This window comes from Opisthocomus hoazin, chromosome 19 (assembly GCF_030867145.1).
Source record: "Opisthocomus hoazin isolate bOpiHoa1 chromosome 19, bOpiHoa1.hap1, whole genome shotgun sequence".
Classification (NCBI taxonomy): domain Eukaryota; kingdom Metazoa; phylum Chordata; class Aves; order Opisthocomiformes; family Opisthocomidae; genus Opisthocomus; species Opisthocomus hoazin.
Genome location: NC_134432.1, coordinates 406,331 through 429,989, shown reverse-complemented (window position 1 = coordinate 429,989; position 23,659 = coordinate 406,331). Strand labels below are relative to the sequence as shown.

Sequence of the window (23,659 nt, the reverse complement as noted above, 5' to 3'; positions counted from 1 at the left end):
CTGAATTAGTGGGGTTTTTTTGGGGTTTTGTGGGTTTTTGTTGCCCCCCCCCAAATTTCAGTACTTACCAGTGTCAAGACCCTAGCAGAGTGACCTTCATGGCTTCTTGAATTGTCTCAAAGAGTATCATTTTACTGTGCTTTACTAGCCAAGCAGTTGCATGCCTTATATTTAAGCTTTAATTTCCATTTCTAAGGTCATCACTCTGGGAACAGCACCATAACCAACCACATATGTCAAGTATCTTCAGAAACACTAGTCCCAATTTAAGTACACAACTACTCAAGCATTGTTTTCCAATGAGTACAGCTTACTTATGCCCATCTTAAAGTCCCTGAATAGGCTTTTTAAATAAAAGCTACATCAATCATCTATTATTTGTATTACTTCAATACCTTCCTACACAGATAAGACTAAACTTTGGTATTTTTCCATAAGCGCATCAGTATTAAAATATGTAGCAAGACAGCCCATAACAGTAAGTGAAAAAAATATTTCCAAATTAGGGCAGATAGCAACATTGCCTTATATTTTGCAACTTTGGCTTGGCAGTTTATTAATGTTGCACAATACCTATTTACAACCATAAGTAATTAAAAAACCCACCATAGCATCATGAAAGGTTACATATAGGGCTAATTCAGTCGTGACAACACAGGCAAAACAATCAGAAATAAATGGCCAAAGAAATTGAACCATTTTAGGTAAACAAAGCATCAAGAAAGGCAGAACAATTCAGATTTGCTTATTCAAAAAATATTAGAAGACTAAGGAATGCCTACTAACATTTTTCCAGAAATATGTTGTTCTAATGTGTTATTATAGAAAAGTGTAGCGCCTTCCCAAGAGACAGATGTTTTACCTTGTTACTAAGGGATGCATGCAACAACATGAATTTCTGGAGTGTATCATTAAATAAAATGGATTCTCAAAAATGAAAAGCTAACAAATCAAACACGAGAAAGTCTGAGCAGCCAAATGCAACAAGGCTTGCAAGCAATAAATTATTCTTTCAAGATTTAGATAAAAGCAACAGCTATTAAGGTATCTACATATAAGGTTACACTTAGCAGACTGGACCAGATACTGCATACACTGTAATAAGTGATCCACTCCTTTCTCGCATGATGTACAACCTGTTAACAGGCAAATGTAGCAAGAACAAACCTTCCAAATCAGTGATCATCATTTCCTGTTTGTTCTTGAGTTTGGCCAAGTTTTTGGCCTTTTCTTCTTCAGCCAGCTGAGAAGTACATTCAGCAATTCCATCCTCCATCAGCTTCATTTTCTAGCCATGAGAAAGGGGAGAAAGAATAACTTCTACAATAGAATTTGAATCACAGAATCACAGAATTGTAGGGGTTAGAAGGGACCTCTGTGGGTCACCCAGTCCAACAACCCTGCCGAAGCAGGGTCACCCAGACCAGGCTGCACAGGACCACGTCTAGGCAGGTCTTGAATATCTCCAGAGAAGGAGACTCCACAACAATAGTCTCTAAGCAACACAAAGAACTGAATATACAAAATCCATACAGAGGTCTCATACACCAGATATAATACAGATTTCATTTCAAGTGACTGACCTGTCAATACTACGGATCAACTGGAACCGTACAGAGACATGAACACTTGTTTTCCAAGAAAGCGAGACTTGGAATTGAACACACAGGAGGTCTGGTTTTAGCACAGCCTTTGTTTTACACTTTTGGAACTCTGTTTGCAATGAACAACAGTAGCTATGATAAACACTGTTTCCAGCTCTTAGGTTTGGAAGACCCATGGAATTGGAAAGAATGCATGGCAAATATCTCCCTTTTAAAGCTCTCAGTGTCTCAGCTTCCACTTGGTCAAACCCCACAAGTCTTCAGGCGCAAACTCTATAGATAACGCAACAGCAGCCTGAAATGCTTTGAGAGCTATCACTTGGTACTACCATCACTTAAGAGCAGAATCTCCACCACGCATACTGGTCTCACCTTCAGAAATTTGGAATTTTGGTCCTCCAACAAACAGAAAGGGGGGCTTGCAAGACAAGCAAGACTTCAATTAGTCAGACTGGCCGGGCCTCCGGCAGCCCTGCTTTCCACAGTTTTGACAAACAACAACAAAAATAAACCCACAACACCAAGTACCTGTCTCGACAGCCTTAGTCACTGCAAGGTGTTTTTGTATGGATAAGATCATCACTATTTTTCAAAGATCAAAAAGGTTATGAAAGAACCAAGAGGAAAGCAAAACTTACAGAGCCTGTGGCTTTGTTTTTGCCCTGTACTTCAAGTACTTAAGAAAGGCAATCCTACAATCGAGACAGAAGCTTGCTTTCAAGAATTACCGTCCACATGAGAAGCAAAGTCTTAAAAAACTGGAATACCTTTAACTTTTGCCAGAAAAAAGGGTAAATGGAACATGAGTGTAATAAAGCAAAACAAAAAAAACCCCCAAATACAAATTTGCAGTTTCTGCAGAAACGCAGAAATTTTCAATTCCCCTATTCCCTTGTCCCAGTCAGCAAATTTAACAATCTTGAGCTTCACACCAGAGAGCCTAGGGAGAAAACGCGGTGGTGAAACTCAGACCACAAGAAATTTTCACACCAAGACAGACGCACACTTCTTCCGTTTATGTCTACTAATTTAAATCACTAGCAACTAGCACTGTTTTAGTGAAGAATAACAGGTTTTGACAGAGTTCTGCAAAGCAGCTAGCAAAGGTTTAGTTTACTCAGCTAAGTGATGTGAATTTTGCAAAGCTGCATCATACCTGCTCAGAAAACAACTCAGGATCTAAAAATAAGATTAGATGTTTCAGTATGAAGCTACCGCTCCTTCCGAAATCACTGGAGAAGGATAGGTACACCTGGGAACATAAGAGTCATTTCTTTTGCTTATCTTCAGACAGGATAGACTGCTTCCTCAGGGTGTCCATTTCTGTCCTCACTTAGAAACAGAACGGAACATAATCAGACACACACTTAACTTCTGTGTTTCAATTAGGGCAGTTAAAGCTCATCTGGGAAATCCTCACCAAGGGGAGCTTCAGTCTGAATGAGCCTACCCATGATCCTGTACTTCAAAGCCAATTATATTTCTTCTGAAATTCATAAAACAGATTAAACAATTTAGTATTTCAGCTACAAAGGCAAATGCAGTCACTGAAAGCCATCATTAACCTGCAAGTACCAGTAATTATGTTACGGTTCAACTCGATGACCTTAAAGGTCTTTTCCAGCTTAAGTGATTCTATGCTTCCATTTCTGAAGCTTAAAATGGTACCACCTAGAAACCTGAATTTTAGTGACAATAAGAGTGGGTTTGGGATGTGAAGGCTTTGAGGAGCAGGGAAGTGAACAAAAGTCTAATTCCATTCACCTGAACCAGAGGTACGCAGTACCAGAATGCCTAGAACTGGATACAGCGGTGGTAGATGGATGCAGTTATTTATAGAAGTTTACTTCACACACTACCACGATGGAACACACTTGCCCATTTCAGGTATCTGACCATGAATAGGGTCCAGGTATGTCCACAGTCCAGCTTAGAGTACCCCCTTAACCTCACGCAGCCTGGAGAAACGGCAAGTTCATGGCAGCCCCCAGGCAGTGAGTGACAACCAGCACTTTTCCTTCTTTTGGAAAGCTGTGTATGCAAACTTTTTTTTAGTTATTTCTACATTTTGCACTGACTTCCCTCCCCATTCAAAAACACAAAGTTTCTAAACTAAAGCAGAGCCCAAGAGTCAGAATTAGGACTCATTACTTAACCATATTAAAGCAGCTCTAACACATGCATTAACACGATTTCATTCTTTTCTCTCTTTCCCATGCCACTTAGTGCACACAGGATTGATGAGCCACAAAGCCAAGTAGTTTAGAAGACTCTGTTTACTCCCTACCCTCCTTGCTTAATCTGTCAAAACCCCTCTCTGGACACATGAGCCCCCCCCTCCACTCACCAGTTACCTGTCCTTGTTCTCTTCCTCACCCTTTCATTCTAAATAACCTTTTCTCCACACCACCTGAGTCTACAGAGGAATAATTGACAGCAAAGGCAAGAGAGGCTCCTATGCTGGCCTAGGAGCATGGGATAGCTGACCAGACCAACAGACACCAGTGTGGGTCACCTTTGGTCTGAGATGCCCAGGCTAAAGCACAATGGTTGCCTTTAGAAAGCTGGTCCATGTATGACCTGGTTAACAACCGATTAAACCACAATATGCCTGGTGCAGATAAAATATACAGATTTACTGGTAAAGTTCTTAACACTACCACCTCACTCCCCCCAAATTCATTAGAGCGCAGATGTGTTGGATGTGAAGCTAAAGCTTCCAGTTATTTACAACAGATATCTTCCATCTTTTCTCCCTTGCTACGCATCAACTAGAATTGTACACGTGTTAGTTCTGATGCTCAACCAAGCACACTGCAGACAAGGATTCAGGCTCACTTTCATTCCACCTTCAATCTATAGATGAGCCTGTTCATAACTCACTGCCATGCGCTTCTCCCTGCTCTCCATCACCTGGCTCTAGAAAGCCCAGACTCAATTCCTAATTGAAGGGACTACCCTAGTCTCACCTAGCTCTGCCAAGTCCCACAAGCACTAAAGCTTCTCTTCTACCTTTTTACCACCACCACCCACCCACGCTTCCTAGCACTGTGCCCAAGACAATACCTTTAACATTCTTTGTGATTAAACAGAAATGAGACAGTGTGGCTACAGATTCAAACACTCAAAAACTAGGAAACGTTAGTATTCAGGCTGTTCGGCGCTGTAATTCCACCCTCCGTGGTTACACTGTGTTACTGGCTCCGTTCCCCACAGGACCCCTGCGCCTGGGGATGACGTGCCAAGGGCTACGCAGGACTCCTCTGCAGGCACACAGCCACCAGCTGTGATGAAACAGGGCGGCTGGGAAAGAAAAGTGTCACAGACAAACAGCTGAATGCCAGACACAAGAAGGCTGTTGAAGGGATGAGTAGAGCTCCTATGTGATGCTCCTTGCGTAAGCCAAACATTTCACAGCCAGTGCCGCTGGAGAACCTACATGGTGAGCATTTGTGGCATGGCAGACCATTACTGTTACTCTGGCCATGGCCTGAGGTGTCAAACTGGGGGCTGCGTTTGTTTGTAATAATTCTACAGCACCCTGTAAAGGTTTGCCTGTCAGGCAAAAGAGACAAAGTTAACCCTACACTTCAGAATGGTGTTGGGAAGATAATTATTCATTCATCAGCATACAAATTGTTCATAAAAAAAAATCCATGCAACTTTCAGAAGTCTCAGTAATATGCATAGCACTGATAATTATTCGTTACAGGATGGATAAAAGTAAATCCATGACTTGCTGTCTATTTAACAAACCTGTTTAGCATCATCTTTGTGCACAGGTCAGTGCAAAGGCTGTACAGATGGATACTACGGATCACCACCAGCCCTCTACAGTTTTCTAATGTATATGTGAACAGGAACAAGTTAGGGCTGCTTAAATATAACCAATTCTGACACTTCCTAACTTTTGAGTGTTAGGTGTGTAGATTAGACATTCTTCATCTGCAGTATATAAATAAAAATTAATTGTTACAGAAGCGAGACTCATTTGTGTTTTCAAAACGGTTTAGGTTACGTGAACATTTTGCATTTTTCATAAACATACACTTAATTCAGTGCTTACTATAGCAGTGCATTGAATGAAGAGCACAATCAAAGTATCAAACTTCTATTCAGGACACTACCCTATTCTTTTTACTGTGTCTGAACTATGTTTTACAAAGAATAAAAACTTTTCCAGTCTTCATCGTGACAGTCTTCGATGGCTCACGAAGCAGCTGATTACACCCACCATCTTAAACTCCTGTCCCATTTGATCACGCTGCTAAGTAGAGAATTAGATTCCAGTTCAACCAGCAACTTAAACAGAATTAGCCAGCACTGCATTAGACTGAGCAGCTCATCCTTCCCTTCACCAACATCTTCCACCCCAGCTTTTTTCTGTGCCTTCACTTCATATCAGTTATGCAGCCACGCAACAAACAGAGGAAACTTGTTTCATCTAAAGCCAGATGGACTTCATTTCTTCCCCATGAGGGTGATGAAACACTGGTCCAGGTTGCCCAGAGAAGCTGTGGTTGCCCCCTCCCTGGCAGGGTTCAAGGCCAGGTTGGATGGAGCTGTGAGCAACCGGGTCTGGTGGAAGATGTCCCTGCTGATGGCAGGGGGGTTGGAACCAGATGATCTTTAAGGCCCTTTCCAACCCAAACCATTCTATGATTCTACGACTTTCAGAACAGTAGTTTGAGCCTGCAGTCTCCAAGCCCAGTGAGTGGCCACAGGAATTGTTACGATGACAAAACTCAAAAAGGGGACTACTTTTAGCACAGGTACTGGCACAAAGTGCTTATGGAAACACAGCCAAACAAACAAGGAGTACTTTTTAAACACCTATTTTTGACTGTTTAAGTGGTTAAGCACAGGAAAAGTTTTGCAGAAAGGTTGTATAATCTTCATCACACAAGGTTTTCAAAACTCAGCTTTAAAGGGAAGCATATTTTGAAAGGAGGCTCGACAAGAGGCTCACAGAAGTCTCTTCAACCTGGTGCATTCCAAGCTGTCAATAGTGTGTTTAGAAGTACTTGGTATACAAACTCTGTGCAGTTCCATTCTCTGCATAATTCCCTTCCCCCCCAAAAAGTTGTAGGCAATTATACTCCTGTAGAAATTTTAAAAACACTAGTTTTGTTCAAGGCTGCACAGCCATAAATCCAAGAATATTTATAAATCAAAACCCACACAGAAAACAAGTTCTGAAGGATGACTTTCTAAATAGCATTCTGCAGAGCCATGTATTCCCCTAGCACATGACAATGCTAATGCTGCCGACACTCCAGTCACAGCATCCTCCTAAGGCCTCCAAATCTATCTGCAGAGCAATCATTCCCTCTCTCCAACTTCAAATTCTTGCTTTTTTTTCTTCACAGACTGGTCAAAAGTCCTCTCCTGGTTTTCTAGGAGTTTGAGTCTTGACACATTCCAGAATATCTTAATATTAAGTGTTATACACTAGAAATTACAGAAGCTGATGCTTCTAAGTCTGATATAGTTTGAAAACTTCCAACCACATACGCCAGTATCGAATATAGCAAGCCATTTATGATAGTTCGAAACATTCAATGAATTTAAAATTAAGCAGTTTAACTCATGGCAACGGAATGAAAGCTTAACTGCAGCATTTTTATGATTCATACCCACACGATAATGTTTACCAAGACTCCCAATTTCATAATTTTATGAACACCCTATTGCTATTCCCCCAGGAAAGAGGCTAAACAAACTAAAAAAAAAAAAAAATACACACATATTTTTAGTATGAAGAGAACAACTTTAGACAAAGGCTTTCAGTGCAAGTATTTTTACTTGTTCTTATGCAATCATAAATAAAAACGAACCTTAAAGCTAAAACTAAATTAGGCTTCAGTATTAGTTACTAGTAGGTCTCATGTTATTGAGTCTACGCTGGTATCCAGAAGAGCTAAGAAAGCAGAAGGCATCCCAGCACTTCCAGCTCTGTCACTTTATAATGAGCATCACCTCCTTCCCGGCAGAGAGCTGCTCCTGCAGTGCTGACAAGAACAAAACCAAGCTTTTGGCACAATACAGTAGCTCAGCTTCTGATTAGGAAGGTGTTTTTTCTAGAAAAGAAATGTTCATAGCGCAAGCACACTTTCAATGGTTTGTCTGTTTAACATACCCTGGTTTTAAGGCTAGTCTGAAGAGTCAGCAGATTTCAGAGGGCTAAATTTTGGGGTATCCAATTTCTGAGCACGAGGAAGCATGCTGAATTTGTGATATTTGATCTGCTGTTTTGAAACAAAGGAAGAGATGGATGTTGTCAAAGGAATGTAGAGATGTGGTAGCCTTTCACTGCATTCCAATAGATTCTAGGGTTAAAAGCAAAACAAATCGTGAACCTTGCATTTTACAACGACATGGCATTAAGTAGGATACATGTCTCGATGTTGGCCCCAACAATATAACCAGTAACCTAATGTTAAGTTAATCCTAATGAACTTTCCCTGCAAAAAGAGAGATTTTTTTGTAATTACAAATTTTTATTAAGACAACAATGCTGTCTATATAATAAACACATAATCCCACTTGCATTCATATAAAAAGCATTTCACACAAATTCAAATGAAATCTTTTCCCCTCAATGTGCTCAGCCGTTGTTTCAATGGAATATGTTACACTGCACACAAACACCTTCTGAAGAGCAAAGAAAGAGAATTCTAGAGATTTCTGTAATCCAGACTTCTAAAAATTTTTTCTGAAAGTGAATCTCAGTTTCTCTCATTGACAACACATGCTGTCCAAGGTTGAAAGGAACATTGAGATTTGAAGTGCACATATTACTAAAGCAAACTCCCTGGTGCCTAAGAGTGCTTTATCTGCAGCAATCCTGAACCTGCGTGCTGCCCAGCCCATCACACTGCTTCTTCCACTTCCAAAACCAGGACAGCTGCTATCTGCACAGCCTCTCCTTTCTAGCAGTTGGTAAAGAAAGGACAGAGAGAGACAACATACCCGTTTCTTCCACACACGCCTCCTTTTCTCCACTAAGAACCAAATAAAAAGCACATTGCCCACACACAGAGCAGCTCTTGGAAAGAAAGTGGTTGCAAGTGGATAGATTATACCAGTTTTAAGTCACATCGGCTCCCCTGTCCAATTTGTCATTTGGCTATGAACAAACCCAACAGGACAACATGCTCTGGCTCAGAGCTGGACCGTTTTTAACAGCGCCATTACTGCATTTCAGGTTTGCGCTCAAGAAACTGTTAGGTATTCCCCTGGTTGCAAAGGTGTGAAGAAACCAATGGAAACAGCCAGTGACTACACTGAGCTCTCCATTTTCATAGCACACAATTTCTGCAGTCCTCTGTCCACACATGAACAGGTTTTGGAGATCAGGGACCATCACAGTAGTTTGCTACGACCTGTCTTAAACACTTCTTTTGATGGTATCTGCACAAAGCCACCTACCAGTATCTTTTGTGGAGGCCTTCTGAAAGCGCTTTTACAATCAGTATGCAAATCCTCACTTATCTCAAGTCTGCTGATTAGTGCTATATTAATATGTTAAAGTGAATTCCTGTTTGGCAGATCCTTTCAGCTCAGGGACTGTACTGCTGATTTTCATATTAAATATTCTACTCAATCCTGTAGAATATATGTATTCTAGCAATGGCCCGACCTAGCAAGTGTGTATACCAGGAGGTATATATTGCCATGCTGTAGACTTCTGCCTGAACAAATTGCTGCAATCTTTTGAGCTATTGCAATGTCTTACCAGAACATCCTACCCTTCAACTTCCCTGATAAAGCCCATTCACGTCAAAAAGATTTGTGTGAACAAGAGTGACCAAGTTTCTCCCTCCAATCACACCAGCGAATCCAGAGAAAGGTACAACCCACCCACCAGCCTTACCTTGGCTTAGTGTCAGAGCAAAGCAACTGCTCCGTGACTGTGGTTGTACATCTTCAACTCCAAGCGATTTCTACAAGTTTCAAGAAAACTGGTGCAATACTTTAAATTAGCTTCAATGGTTACTCCTACTGCTTAATCTGCAGTTTGGCTGGAAAGCCAGTGGCACCAAAAGGACCACGCCAAGGAACAAGACTTGTTTTCAAGCATATCCTGTCAGGCACCAGCACTTGAACTCAGACTAAGTATGAAGAAACAGAACACTAAGCTCAGCCTGTACCTGAAGCATTTATACTTTCTGCTCAGTAACAATTCCAGAAACCTATAACTGTCAAAGAATGAACTGACATTTTACCGGAATTCAGCCAATAGACTAGATATAACATGCATGTGCCAGCACTAGCATGTCAAGAATGGCAGCTGACAACTTGTTACCCAGAACAGGTACCATAGCCCTCTTCTAATGACATGGCTTGAATTTGCCACGTTAGATGTGAAAACAGACATGAAACATTACGTAAGGTCTAGTCAGTGGCTTTTTCTGACATAATTCAGAACGACTTTACTCTGTTCAACACTTAAAAGTTATCTAATTTCTGCTCTCAAGTTACCAGTTCCATGAACAAAAATAATTGAGAGGAAATGCAGTCATTAAACGAGCTGACATACCAGAAGAGGGGACCTACACGCTCCCTGCCTCAAAGTTCAGTCATCACTGGAGTCTCTACTACAGACGTCACTTATCTAGCTCATCTTCTTAAAAGCAAAATTAATATATCCTTTTGGCTAGTGCTAGCCAATCTCGCTATGAAATCTTTAATTTGTCAGTTAAAAACTGTAGTAGTGGTCATCTAACAACTGAATTCTGTTTATACCATCATTACAGCACCAAGTACATAGCTTTGTAAAAACCACATCAGAAGGAAGTGTTTAGTTCTGCAATATGAACTCAGTAAGCCCATTCTCCTGTCAACTGTAAACTAGAGACTTCATTTCCCAAAAAACAAGGAGAATACTGCCTTTGATAGAATAAAAAAAAAGGAACAAAATAATTGATTTGACACCAGCCTTATTTCAGCCCCGTCTGGTATCATCAGCAAGCAGGGAACAGGCTGGCATGCTCACGCTGCACAGTGAAGACTGACAAGCCTGTACGGGCTGAACAACAGCACTTCTCACTTTGTGGGAGGATATATGTTTTTTAAGTCAGGTTTTAAAATGGTTGTTACTAAAGATTATTTCTCTGCATGAGATGACACCATCTGGAGTGCATTATACTTGCTCCTTCGTAAAAATAGAGCTAGAGCCATCCTAGTGATTAGGTTCATGATAGCAATGCAGATTTCAATATAATACAAACCAGATGCTAACATCTTTTAGGAAAACAGTATCATCACTAAACTGGTACAATCTTTGATGGATTCAAGACGTGTAAGAAAGTAGAATTACTGCACAGTGACACCCGTTGATATTATAAATCCTATACCAAACACATATAAGCACCAAGCAATAGTGTAAATAACGTGCCTATAAAATTCTCAAAGTTGAATTTCTGCAGTACTCCGGTCTCCCTTCTTGACTGAAAAGGCTAACGGATTTAATCATACAGTTTCCCAGAGTCCTTATCGCTGGAGCCGAGTTCATACACTATAAATCCAAGCAATTGTTGAAATGTCAACGCAGCCAAGAAATCTTTCATTTGTTCTGCGCATTTTAGTTGTGTTCTCACAAGAAAAAGAGATTTAATACCTCCAATACAGTTTTAAAGTTGTACTAAAAACATCTTTCCCCAAAAATAGGAGGTGGCACTATTTTTCCCCCCTGCAAAGCAAAGGAAGTTTTAAGAAGTGGTAAATAGCTACTCACCCTAAGTTCCACCACTATTTTTAAAACAATGGGACACATCAAGAGTGGTTATCTGCCACACAAACAGTATCTGAACAGAAGGTACTGACCCAGCGAAAACATCAACCAGTTACAGGAGTGCCCAACACCCTGAGTAAGTCATACTCTCTTTTTGACTTTCCTTCAGTAAATCAGTCAGAGCAGAAGGGTGTGCAAATTTAGAGGAGGTTTTATATGCAAGCTTTGTGTTTTTTAAAAAAATTGAGGATGTTCTCTCTAAACCAATCCATTGATGAAGTCATAGCTATTGACAAGAAGGCTACTTATCTAGCCAAATTCCACCTTGATGCCGTACTCCTTCATGCTTTATAGTAGTTTCAGCAGTAATTTGTGCACACAAGCCACAGTTTAGCTCTACGGCATAGTTATGTTTTTACAGAAAGCATTATAAAAGAACCTGAATTCATGGAGGAAAGAACAAATAAAGCTTCTGATATTAGTTAGCTTGATTCCTAAAAAGGGAACAACAGTAATCCAGATTTACAGGCTCTAAAGAGAAAAGGAGTAACTCACAAAGCGGAAGGGGTTGTCATTTTTCACTGTCTTTGCATTCCCGAAGGATTTCAGAATGGGATTCGCCCGAAGCAGCTGACGCTCCAGCTCTCCCTAAAAACCACACAAACAGAAAAATAAAGGGACATAAGCACGGCTCACAGGCGATTAAGGGTTACTATATTCTGCTTCTTCCCAACAGCCATTTTACCCAGGTTGTGGCAGTGATGCCACCTTCAGAAGGGGTTCATCATTTTCCCCCTCACTTCTAAATCCGCTGACACGTCTCCTCCATCCAGTGAAGAATGTGTTTTGTTTTTTTGTTGAGTTTTTAGGGGTTTCTTTTGTTTTTAAACACACACACATACACACACACAGAGCAGTGACCAAATAAGACATAACAGATGTTGAAAATCATTGAACATGGACTAGAAAATTCACATTTAGGGCTAATGAAATTAGGCACAGACTTTGAGTGCTTAAGGGGAAAAAATAATTTGACTGTTTTAATATTGTAGTGCGAGGTTATTCTTAAGCTTCCTGTTCAGTGATTTGACAATATAGCTACTTTGGAATATGTATTCTCAAACTTACTTTCAAATCAGCGAAATACTCACTTTCAGTCAGTCAGACATTTAGATCATTGCAGTATCTCTGACCTGAAAGCACCTGAGCAGCACGCCAGAATGGCATAATGGGAACTGAGCAACACCAAATACAAAGACCATGTTCAGATTGCTCAATTCAGCCGGCATTGCTGAGTATGTTTAATGCATTTTAAGTGTTTAAGTTCAAGCCAATGGATGTAGAAATCAAAGCACTTATCTTAAGGAAATTGCACAACGGCTTTTACATTTGCTGTCCATGAGCAGGTCTGGTAACAAAAAAGTCTGTGCTGCTTCCATGAGCCCGGGAGGCACGGATGAATATAGGAAAATACAATATTGCCTTCCTGCTCTGAAGGATGGTTTAAAAAAAAAAAAAGTGAGGCTATCTGGAATGTAGTCTCAAAAACTGACGTTTGTGTTCATAAACCTGCTTTTTCCAATCATTTATAGCACAGAGATGGAACAAAGGCCCCAGTCTGAGCATCAAAGAATGGGAAACATAAGTCTCTTAAAGCTTGCATATGAAGTAAATTCTTACACAGGAATTTAAAAAATTCACTAGTTAACACTTAAAAGAGGCTTTTATATGTATATCAAAATGTATTTCAAGTCCTCCAGGAAACCAATAGCTGCTTGTTCTTTAATGTGACCTCAAGTTATCTACTCAAAACTTGTTTACTTCTAAATATATTCCCTTTGGGACTACACATTCTCTGAATTCTGAAGTAACCAAAGAAGAAACAATTGTGTGAGCCTTAGCCCAGAGCACACGAAGCACTACTGAGGACACAGTGCCTATGCACAGTATGTTAGGTCTGCCAGCATTACAGTTCTCCGGAGCACTTTTAAACTGGCAAAAAATCCATAATTAGAGAAAAACTAGATCCCTGTTATAACCACTACGTGCAAGTCTGCAATTTATATTCTAAAAATTTCCTATGTAAATGCATCAGAGAGCTAGAAAGCATTTGCTTACACCATTCCTCCCGTTCCCCTTTCCCAACCATGCTGTCAGCTCCTGCTAAGACACCAAGTATAAAAATGAGAAGCTTGCTTACCATGCTGTACACAGCTTGAAATAAACCACACTATGTATATTAAATGCAGCAAGCATGTCACAGCTTACATTTCAAATTCTAGCTATTCTGGAAAAGAAAGCACACCGACTTCAAAATTTGACTCCTTCACAGAACATCGTTGTGCCACTTGAAAGCATCTCACTGCAGCCACGCTTCGTCCATGCTTTAAAGTGCTTCTGTGTACCATAACCTTAATTTGGTTTTGCGCAGAGGAATTTCTGCAATGCATCATAAAATATTTTTTCCCATTTGGCTGGAGAATGAGTAAAGTTCTTAGTAGCTCATTTTTACAATCATCTCTGAGGATTTGAATGAAATATTCAGTTGGGTCCTCAGATGTGGGTGAAAACAGTGAGGACAAACACAGCGATCACAGCCTAGCCAGCCTCTAGTTTGCGCTCACAAGCAGCCTTGTAGCCATCACCACGAAACAGCAACCCTCCCACACTACGTTAAACGGCTTCGATTTAGTAGTTTTCAGCTTTAGATAGACTGCTTTACAGCCAAAAACTAACTCTCTTTTTTAGAAGCATTCAGTGCTTTGGAAAGAGTGTAAATTTGTCCTACAGGCATGTCTCCCGTGCAGGCATCTAAACAGAACTTGGAAAAAGCAGTATCATGGTATTGTGGAAAAAGTGAAGTCATGCAATACTTCATGCAGGGCAACATCAAGATAAGGACGGGTTATTGTCTCAGTTTCAGAAAAACCAGCATCCCAGTGATTCGGTTCGTTGTGAAGCCTGGGTGAGGCAGGGAAAACTACGTGCTACTCACATACAACATGGATCCACTCTGTAGTTCAAAATGACATTGAAACAGAAATGTTAATGATTATGGTTTATGCAATATCAACGCTTCTGGATTAGCATGTTTCCACCAATACATTTAAAATGTTTGCCAACAAAAGGTTTATTTCAACCCTGACAAGCAAAAGGAGGGTTAAACTAAACACTGCTCCGTCTATTTTTGGAACAGAGAAATATTTTTGTAAAAACCCTTAGAATTGACTGAAGTTTGCAAGGAGGGAGGATTAAGTCAAATACTAAGAATGTCTGTCTGTAACTTCTGAAAATGAGACCGTGGGCTCAGATGCATGATTGGGTTACAGAGGTTTAACGAGTTACCACACACTAGCAAAGGCATCACAGCTGTCCATAGGATTTTTTTGCTTCCAGTATACCAGACCTAACTTGAAGTGTCTTTTATTATTTTCCTTTTCACTACACTTTAAGTTGCAGTACAGTCAGCTTTCAGGAAAATGTAAGCAGAAGAATACAACCAGCTAAATTAACTCATGGTAGCTTCTTTAGTTACCAAGCCTTGCTTATACCATATGGAGCTGCTGCAAAGATTTTTCTTGATTTAAAACCTCGCGCCCATGACAAAGGCATCACTTAACATCTCAGGTTAGAGCGCGGAGCATTTATCTTGCCTAACACATGGCACCAATTGTTTGTCTCCTTCTACAGCCTTACCCTAAACTTCCTCCTAACCCTCCTCCTTATGCTCCTTCCCAAGTCCGCTCCATAGCCCTAAGAGTACTGCAGCTCCTGCTCTCGTGCACGAAGGTGCCCTGGACCAGACTCACTACTGCTGCCCACGGAGAGAGGGGTTAGGGGAGTAGGAGAGATGCAGAGCTATCTGCACGGCAGTCCAGCCAACCCAAGGAATATGAGTAGTTGAAGCTCAAATGAGGAATCATTAATTTAGGCAACAACACTGAATAGGTACCACGTCGCTCACACCATTTATCCTAGAAAGTCAGGGGAAACACTTGACTTCAGAAGATGATTGGTTATGCCAAGCCTTTTACGCTTGAGATCAAAGTCTTTATCAGGTTATCTGAGAAACTATAAAAATATCCAGACAAAACAGCATGTTAATCAAAAGAATTTTGTAGCTTCCATTAATACATCTCTTTAGCACTTTATTTAATACCAAAAGAGCGTTCTGCACTCCCTCAGCAGCACATGAACCAAGTCTACACACAGCACATTGGAGAAGGTCAGCTAGAGAGAGGGTGAACCTCTTGCTTCAGGACTAACACCACTTGAAAATGGGGAGCAGTGCTTTGCAATGATGAGGAAATTGTAAGCTGCTCGCTAGTCCACTCTCTCAAAGCCAGTTAAATATTTACAAAGTTTACTACTCACTGTATACCTCTACAAAGTTTCCCACATATTATAAACACAAGTTGACAGAAAATAGAAGAATATATATCAGTTCACCTACATAACTTTAAAAGCATAAAGAAAAACACTTGCCTGATGTTTCACGGGTTTAGGTGATTCGGGCTGTTCATTGCAAACAAAGAAATGCATATGTTAGCAAGCAAACATTCCAGCTGCAAGTTACATCCCAAATTATTAAAGTCAGTAGGTTTAGGTTAACCATATACTCACTTCATAGAAACTATTCAAGTTAATTTTAGAAAAGAAGTTATTTGCTCATCATTGCATGCGCAAAATACTAAAACCTGTGTTTATGCAAAGGACTAATTCCAAATAAAACACAAGATGATAGATGGACCTTGAGCAGCAGGGAAAAAGGACAAGAGTTTAATTAGTCATGCACTGCTTTCCACAGTTTTGACAAACAACAACAAAAATAAACCCACAACACCAAGTAACGGTCTCGACAGACTTAGTCACTGCAAGGTGTTTTTGTATGGATAAGATCATCACTATTTTTCAAAAATCAAAAAGGTTATGAAAGAACTAAGAGGAAAGCAATACCTACAGAGAATGTGGCTTTGTTTTTGCCCTGTACTTCAAGTACTTAAGAAAGGCAATCCTACAATCAAGACAGAAGCTTTCTTTCAAGAATTACCGTCCACATGAGAAGAAAAGTCTTAAAAAAAAAAGTCCCTTGTCTCAGTCAGCAAATTTAACAATCTTGAGCTTCAGACCAGAGAGCCTAGGGAGAAAACGTGGTGGTGAAACTCAGACCACAAGAAATTTTCACACCAAGACAGACGCACACTTCTTCCGTTTATGTCTACTAATTTAATTAACTAGCAACTAGCACTGTTTTAGTGAAGAATAACAGGTTTTGACAGAGTTCTGCAAAGCAGCTAGCAAAGGTTTAGTTTACTCAGCTAAGTGATGTGAATTTTGCAAAGCTGCATCATACCTGCTCAGAAAACAACTCAGGATCTAAAAATAAGGTTAGATGTTTCAGTATGAAGCTACCGCTCCTTCCGAAATCACTGGAGAAGGATAGGTACACCTGGGAACTTAAGAGGCATTTCCTTTGCTTATCTTCAGACAGGATAGACTACTTCCTCAGGGTGTCCATTTCTGTCCTCACTTAGAAACAGAACGGAACATAATCAGACACACACTTAACTTCTGTGTTTCAATTAGGGCAGTTAAAGCTCATCTGGGAAATCCTCACCAAGGGGAGCTTCAGTCTGAATGAGCCTACCCATGATCCTGTACTTCAAAGCCAATTATATTTCTTCTGAAATTCATAAAACAGATTAAACAATTTAGTATTTCAGCTACAAAGGCAAATGCAGTCACTGAAAGCCATCATTAACCTGCAAGTACCAGTAATTATGTTACGGTTCAACTCGATGACCTTAAAGGTCTTTTCCAGCTTAAGTGATTCTATGCTTCCATTTCTGAAGCTTAAAATGGCACCACCTAGAAACCTGAATTTTAGTGACAATAAGAGTGGGTTTGGGATGTGAAGGCTTTGAGGAGCAGGGAAGTGAACAAAAGTCTAATTCCATTCACCTGAACCAGAGGTACGCAGTACCAGAATGCCTAGAACTGGATACAGCGGTGGTAGATGGATGCAGTTATTTATAGAAGTTTACTTCACACACTACCACGATGGAACACACTTGCCCATTTCAGGTATCTGACCATGAATAGGGTCCAGGTATGTCCACAGTCCAGCTTAGAGTACCCCCTTAACTTCACGCAGCCTGGAGAGCCTGCAAGTTCATGGCAGCCCCCAGGCAGCGAGTGACAACCAACAGTTTTCCTTCTTTTGGAAAGCTGTGTATGCAAACTTTTTTTTAGTTATTTCTACATTTTGCACTGACTTCCCTCCCCATTCAAAAACACAAAGTTTCTAAACTAAAGCAGAGCCCAAGAGTCAGAATTAGGACTCATTACTTAACCATATTAAAGCAGCTCTAACACATGCATTAACACGATTTCATTCTTTTCTCTCTTTCCCATGCCACTTAGTGCACACAGGAGTGATGAGCCACAAAGCCAAATAGTTTAGAAGACTCTGTTTACTCCCTACCCTCCTTGCTTAATCTGTCAAAACCCCTCTCTGGACACATGAGCCCCCCCCTCCACTCACCAGTTACCTGTCCTTGTTCTCTTCCTCACCCTTTCATTCTAAATAACCTTTTCTCCACACCACCTGAGTCTACAGAGGAATAATTGACAGCAAAGGCAAGAGAGGCTCCTATGCTGGCCTAGGAGCATGGGATAGCTGACCAGACCAACAGACACCAGTGTGGGTCACCTTTGGTCTGAGATGCCCAGGCTAAAGCACAATGGTTGCCTTTAGAAAGCTGGTCCATGTATGACCTGGTTAACAGCCGAATAAACCACAATATGCCTGGTGCAGATAAAATATACAGATTTACTGGTAAAGTTCTTAACACTACCACCCCACTCCCCCCAAATTCATTAGAGCGCAGATGTGTTGGGTGTGAAGCTAAAGCTTCCAGTTATTTACAACAGATATCTTCCATCTTTTCTCCCTTGCTACGCATCAACTAGAATTGTACACGTGTTAGTTCTGATGCTCAACCAAGCACACTGCAGACAAGGATTCAGGCTCACTTTCATTCCACCTTCAATCTATAGATGAGCCTGTTCATAACTCACTGCCATGCGCTTCTCCCTGCTCTCCATCACCTGGCTCTAGAAAGCCCAGACTCAATTCCTAATTGAAGGGACTACCCTAGTCTCACCTAGCTCTGCCAAGTCCCACAAGCACTAAAGCTTCTCTTCTACCTTTTTACCACCACCACCCACCCACGCTTCCTAGCACTGTGCCCAAGACAATACCTTTAACATTCTTTGTGATTAAACAGAAATGAGACAGTGTGGCTACAGATTCAAACACTCAAAAACTAGGAAACGTTAGTATTCAGGCTGTTCGGCGCTGTAATTCCACCCTCCGTGGTTACACTGTGTTACTGGCTCCGTTCCCCACAGGACCCCTGCGCCTGGGGATGACGTGCCAAGGGCTACGCAGGACTCCTCTGCAGGCACACAGCCACCAGCTGTGATGAAACAGGGCGGCTGGGAAAGAAAACAGACAAACAGCTGAATGCCAGACACAAGAAGGCTGTTGAAGGGATGAGTAGAGCTCCTATGTGATGCTCCTTGCGTAAGCCAAACATTTCACAGCCAGTGCCGCTGCAGAACGTACATGGTGAGCATTTGTGGCATGGCAGACCATTACTGTTACTCTGGCCATGGCCTGAGGTGTCAAACTGGGGGCTGCGTTTGTTTGTAATATTTCTACAGCACCCTGTAAAGGTTTGCCTGTCAGGCAAAAGAGACAAAGTTAACCCTACACTTCAGAATGGTGTTGGGAAGATAATTATTCATTCATCAGCATACAAATTGTTCATAAAAAAAAATCCATGCAACTTTCAGAAGTCTCAGTAATATGCATAGCACTGATAATTATTCGTTACAGGATGGATAAAAGTAAATCCATGACTTGCTGTCTATTTAACAAGCCTGTTTAGCATCATCTTTGTGCACAGGTCAGTGCAAAGGCTGTACAGATGGATACTACGGATCACCACCAGCCCTCTACAGTTTTCTAATGTATATGTGAACAGGAACAAGTTAGGGCTGCTTAAATATAACCAATTCTGACACTTCCTAACTTTTGAGTGTTAGGTGTGTAGATTAGACATTTTTCATCTGCAGTATATAAATAAGAATTAATTGTTACAGAAGCAAGACTCATTTGTATTTTCAAAACGGTTTAGGTTACGTGAACATTTTGCATTTTTCATAAACATATACTTAATTCAGTGCTTACTATAGCAGTGCATTGAATGAAGCGCACAATCAAAGTATCAAACTTCTATTCAGGACACTACCCTATTCTTTTTACTGTGTCTGAACTATGTTTTACAAAGAATAAAAACTTTTCCAGTCTTCATCGTGACAGTCTTCGATGGCTCACGAAGCAGCTGATTACACCCACCATCTTAAACTCCTGTCCCATTTGATCACGCTGCTAAGTAGAGAATTAGATTCCAGTTCAACCAGCAACTTAAACAGAATTAGCCAGCACTGCATTAGACTGAGCAACTCATCCTTCCCTTCATCAACATCTTCCACCCCAGCTTTTTTCTGTGCCTTCACTTCATATCAGTTATGCAGCCACGCAACAAACAGAGGAAACTTGTTTCATCTAAAGCCAGATGGACTTCATTTCTTCCCCGTGAGGGTGATGAAACACTGGTCCAGGTTGCCCAGAGAAGCTGTGGCTGCCCCCTCCCTGGCAGGGTTCAAGGCCAGGTTGGATGGAGCTGTGAGCAACCTGGTCTGGTGGAAGATGTCCCTGCTGATGGCAGGGGGGTTGGAACCAGATGATCTTTAAGGCCCTTTCCAACCCAAACCATTCTATGATTCTATGACTTTCAGAACAGTAGTTTGAGCCTGCAGTCTCCAAGCCCAGTGAGTGGCCACAGGAATTGTTACGATGACAAAACTCAAAAAGGGGACTACTTTTAGCACAGGTACTGGCACAAAGTGCTTATGGAAACACAGCCAAACAAACAAGGAGTACTTTTTAAACCCCTATTTTTGACTGTTTAAGTGGTTAAGCACAGGAAAAGTTTTGCAGAAAGGTTGTATAATCTTCATCACACAAGGTTTTCAAAACTCAGCTTTAAAGGGAAGCATATTTTGAAAGGAGGCTCGACAAGAGGCTCACAGAAGTCTCTTCAACCTGGTGCATTCCAAGCTGTCAATAGTGTGTTTAGAAGTACTTGGTATACAAACTCTGTGCAGTTCCATTCTCTGCATAATTCCCTTCCCCCCCAAAAAGTTGTAGGCAATTATACTCCTGTAGAAATTTTAAAAACACTAGTTTTGTTCAAGGCTGCACAGCCATAAATCCAAGAATATTTATAAATCAAAACCCACACAGAAAACAAGTTCTGAAGGATGACTTTCTAAATAGCATTCTGCAGAGCCATGTATTCCCCTAGCACATGACAATGCTAATGCTGCCGACACTCCAGTCACAGCATCCTCCTAAGACCTCCAAATCTATCTGCAGAGCAATCTTTCCCTCTCTCCAACTTCAAATTCTTGCTTTTTTTTCTTCACAGACTGGTCAAAAGTCCTCTCCTGGTTTTCTAGGAGTTTGAGTCTTGACACATTCCAGAATATCTTAATATTAAGTGTTATACACTAGAAATTACAGAAGCTGATGCTTCTGAGTCTGATATAGTTTGAAAATTTCCAACCACATACGCCAGTATCGAATATAGCAAGCCACTTTCTTCTAGCAAGTTGAATTAATATTCCACTGCAAAGAGATCCAAGTGCTCATAGCAACAGATATTCAAACCCATCCATATCTTGTAAAGCAAAATATTGATAAAAACTCATTGTGAATTTTGAAGTCTAGCAGTAAATCTGAAGAAAGTTCTACATAAATCAGTTAGTGACAAGTTACCAAAAAACCCAAGACTCTGACATAATTGCATATGTTTTTGTCTGTAATGTACTAAAACTAGAGCTTTTTATTAGGTGCTCGCTTGTAGACATATCAAGTCTACAGCAGTTTTGAAGCTTGATGATTTTTCTTATCTACAAGATAATTTTTGAAAGAACAGAAAGCTTGTTCACAAATATAGTACTGAAAACTGCATCTGTGGGAACTAAATTCACTAAGACTTGCCCAAGTTAATTAAATTTTTTGAAAACTGGCATACACTGCATCAGAAAGCTTTGATACCGTTCCTAGTTAAAATGGTTGCATAAAGCCTTTAATTTCAGAAGAGAAGTTAAACAGCTAACATCAACTGGAAATTTTAATGGAACTGCTCATTTCAGCCCCTACTAAAGAGAAAATAATGGTTGAGAAAATTATGTGGATTACATTCCAGCTTATCTTTAATAAAAATATTATGGTTTTTTTAAATGCAAAGATGGTAGTTTTCAAAAAGAACAATAAACAAATGATAAAATATCCCAACTTACGGGAATATTATGGTCCTTTCTTCCTTTATGGGAGGAAGCAACATGAGCAAGGTATGGAATAACCTTCTTCATGTTTTCAGTCTTCCCAGCACCCGATTCACCTCTGCAAAACATTTCAGACATTTTCCTCAAAACTGATTTTCAACAACTTATGAAACCTTTGTTTAAAGCAACCTCATTTCATTCCATTTACGGCTTTGACTACACAACAGACCTTCACTGTCTAGAACAAAAAGCACTGATGTTGCAGGGAACTACATGGTGTTTGTTTAAAATACTTTCTTCATCCTAAAGATCATCTTAGCATTAAGATGTTGATACAATGCATCACATTAGTGTGATTAAAAGCTTTTTGCTATGTGCCTGAATTCCTGTGTTACCTTAAGTAACAAGAAACAGCCCTGTCCTCTGCCTTGATCACAAGTCCAGAGACAGATTTATTCAGAGTGCAGAGACATATATATTAGTTTTCTTAAAATCATTATACACACACACTTTTATATTTAGCATCATTTTAATATATTGTATATACCAGGAGCTGGTTATGAGTATTACCAAGTTGATGGAAACATTCAGTATCTTTAGAAGCCAGTTTCAAAGTACAGTAAAACATATTTTAAAGAAACAGATTCTTTGCACTGCTTATCACAGACTCTTAGCTAGTTAAAAAATATATTTCTGGCCATACGGCTACATGAATTCATTAAGAAATGAATTTATTAGTGCAGAGTGGTACAGTACAGAGATAAATAAAGACAGCAAATGCACATTTACTTCTTAAGACAGAGGTAGAGTTAAAGCAGAACGTGTTTAGACAGAATTTATTGTAGTGTTTACATACATGATATTGTAGGCAGGAAGCGTGACCAAGTTCATATCACTATAATTACAAATGATGTTACTACAGCTCTTTTTAAAAAAATAAAAATTAGGTCTTGTCTTCAGATAAGTCCAGGCACATCAATGGGATTACCAGGTCTCACTTAGCCATGATTAACTGGCAGTAAATTACTGGAGAAAGATCCCATTTCAAGCGAGACAGTGACTGCCACTAGCAACTCTGACGGGTGTGAAGCAGAAACGCATTTCATTAGAGGGATTTGTGTGGAAAAAGTCAAAGTAGTTCCGTCATTCAACAGTCCTTCAGAAATTAAAGGCTGGAAACCAACTACTTTAAGAATGACAAGTGTACATTTTGCATGCTTGCATATTTCTCAGCTAAGATACTCAGAACAGCAATGTTAATTTAGCAGGGGGAGTTTAAGCACATTCTTACAGTCTTCACCTTCCTCCACCATGCTGCATACGTCAGTTTTGCAGCTAGTCTGCATTCATTGGGTATTTAGTAACTTCAGACCTGCACTTCTTGATCAGATAGGCAGCTTAGAAGCATCCCTATCCTCACATTACACTTAATCTCTGCAAAAATGAGACAATATAGCACTTGAAATTTTAACTTTGCATATACAGAAAGGATATCACCCCAGAAAGGATATATCACCCCAGAAAGGATATCACCCCAGATGTTCAAAGAGAATGGACTCTAAAACAATCTCATTTCTTCTTACCTTCCAACCCTCTCAAATGACGGAAAGCCCACGGGACAGCTGCGCTAGCAGAGGTGACCTCTTGCTATGAGGTGGCCATATGTGCACTCCTCCACCCATGAGCAAGCAGCAATGGAGACTGAGGAAGTGCACTCACAGCAGCTTAGCAAACCCATCACGGAAAAGTAGCCTACAAGAGCTAGGTACAAACTTCAGGTGAAACAGCTTATCTGTTTGACCTGACAGAACAGTATCAGTCCCTAGGTTTTGCAGGAGAAAACTTTTAACTGAAAACACTAAAAAAAAAGTTGATTCTGCAGACAAGCTATGGGATA

The 23,659-nt window shown here is 40.4% G+C and overlaps 1 protein-coding gene across 1 annotated transcript in view; it reads right to left on the bottom strand.

Annotated features, from left to right (window-relative positions):
- LOC142363670 (uncharacterized) overlaps positions 1 to 21,900 on the bottom strand; it is a 39,599-nt gene extending 17,699 nt beyond the window's left edge. The window contains 7 exon segments of the mRNA XM_075439819.1: positions 1,168 to 1,288; positions 1,977 to 2,003; positions 7,584 to 7,635; positions 7,976 to 8,040; positions 8,042 to 8,068; positions 11,896 to 11,988; positions 21,778 to 21,900. Of these exon segments, the coding sequence (XP_075295934.1) occupies positions 1,168 to 1,288; positions 1,977 to 2,003; positions 7,584 to 7,635; positions 7,976 to 8,040; positions 8,042 to 8,068; positions 11,896 to 11,988; positions 21,778 to 21,900 (508 nt within the window).
- Between the last annotated feature and the right edge of the window lie 1,759 nt (positions 21,901 to 23,659).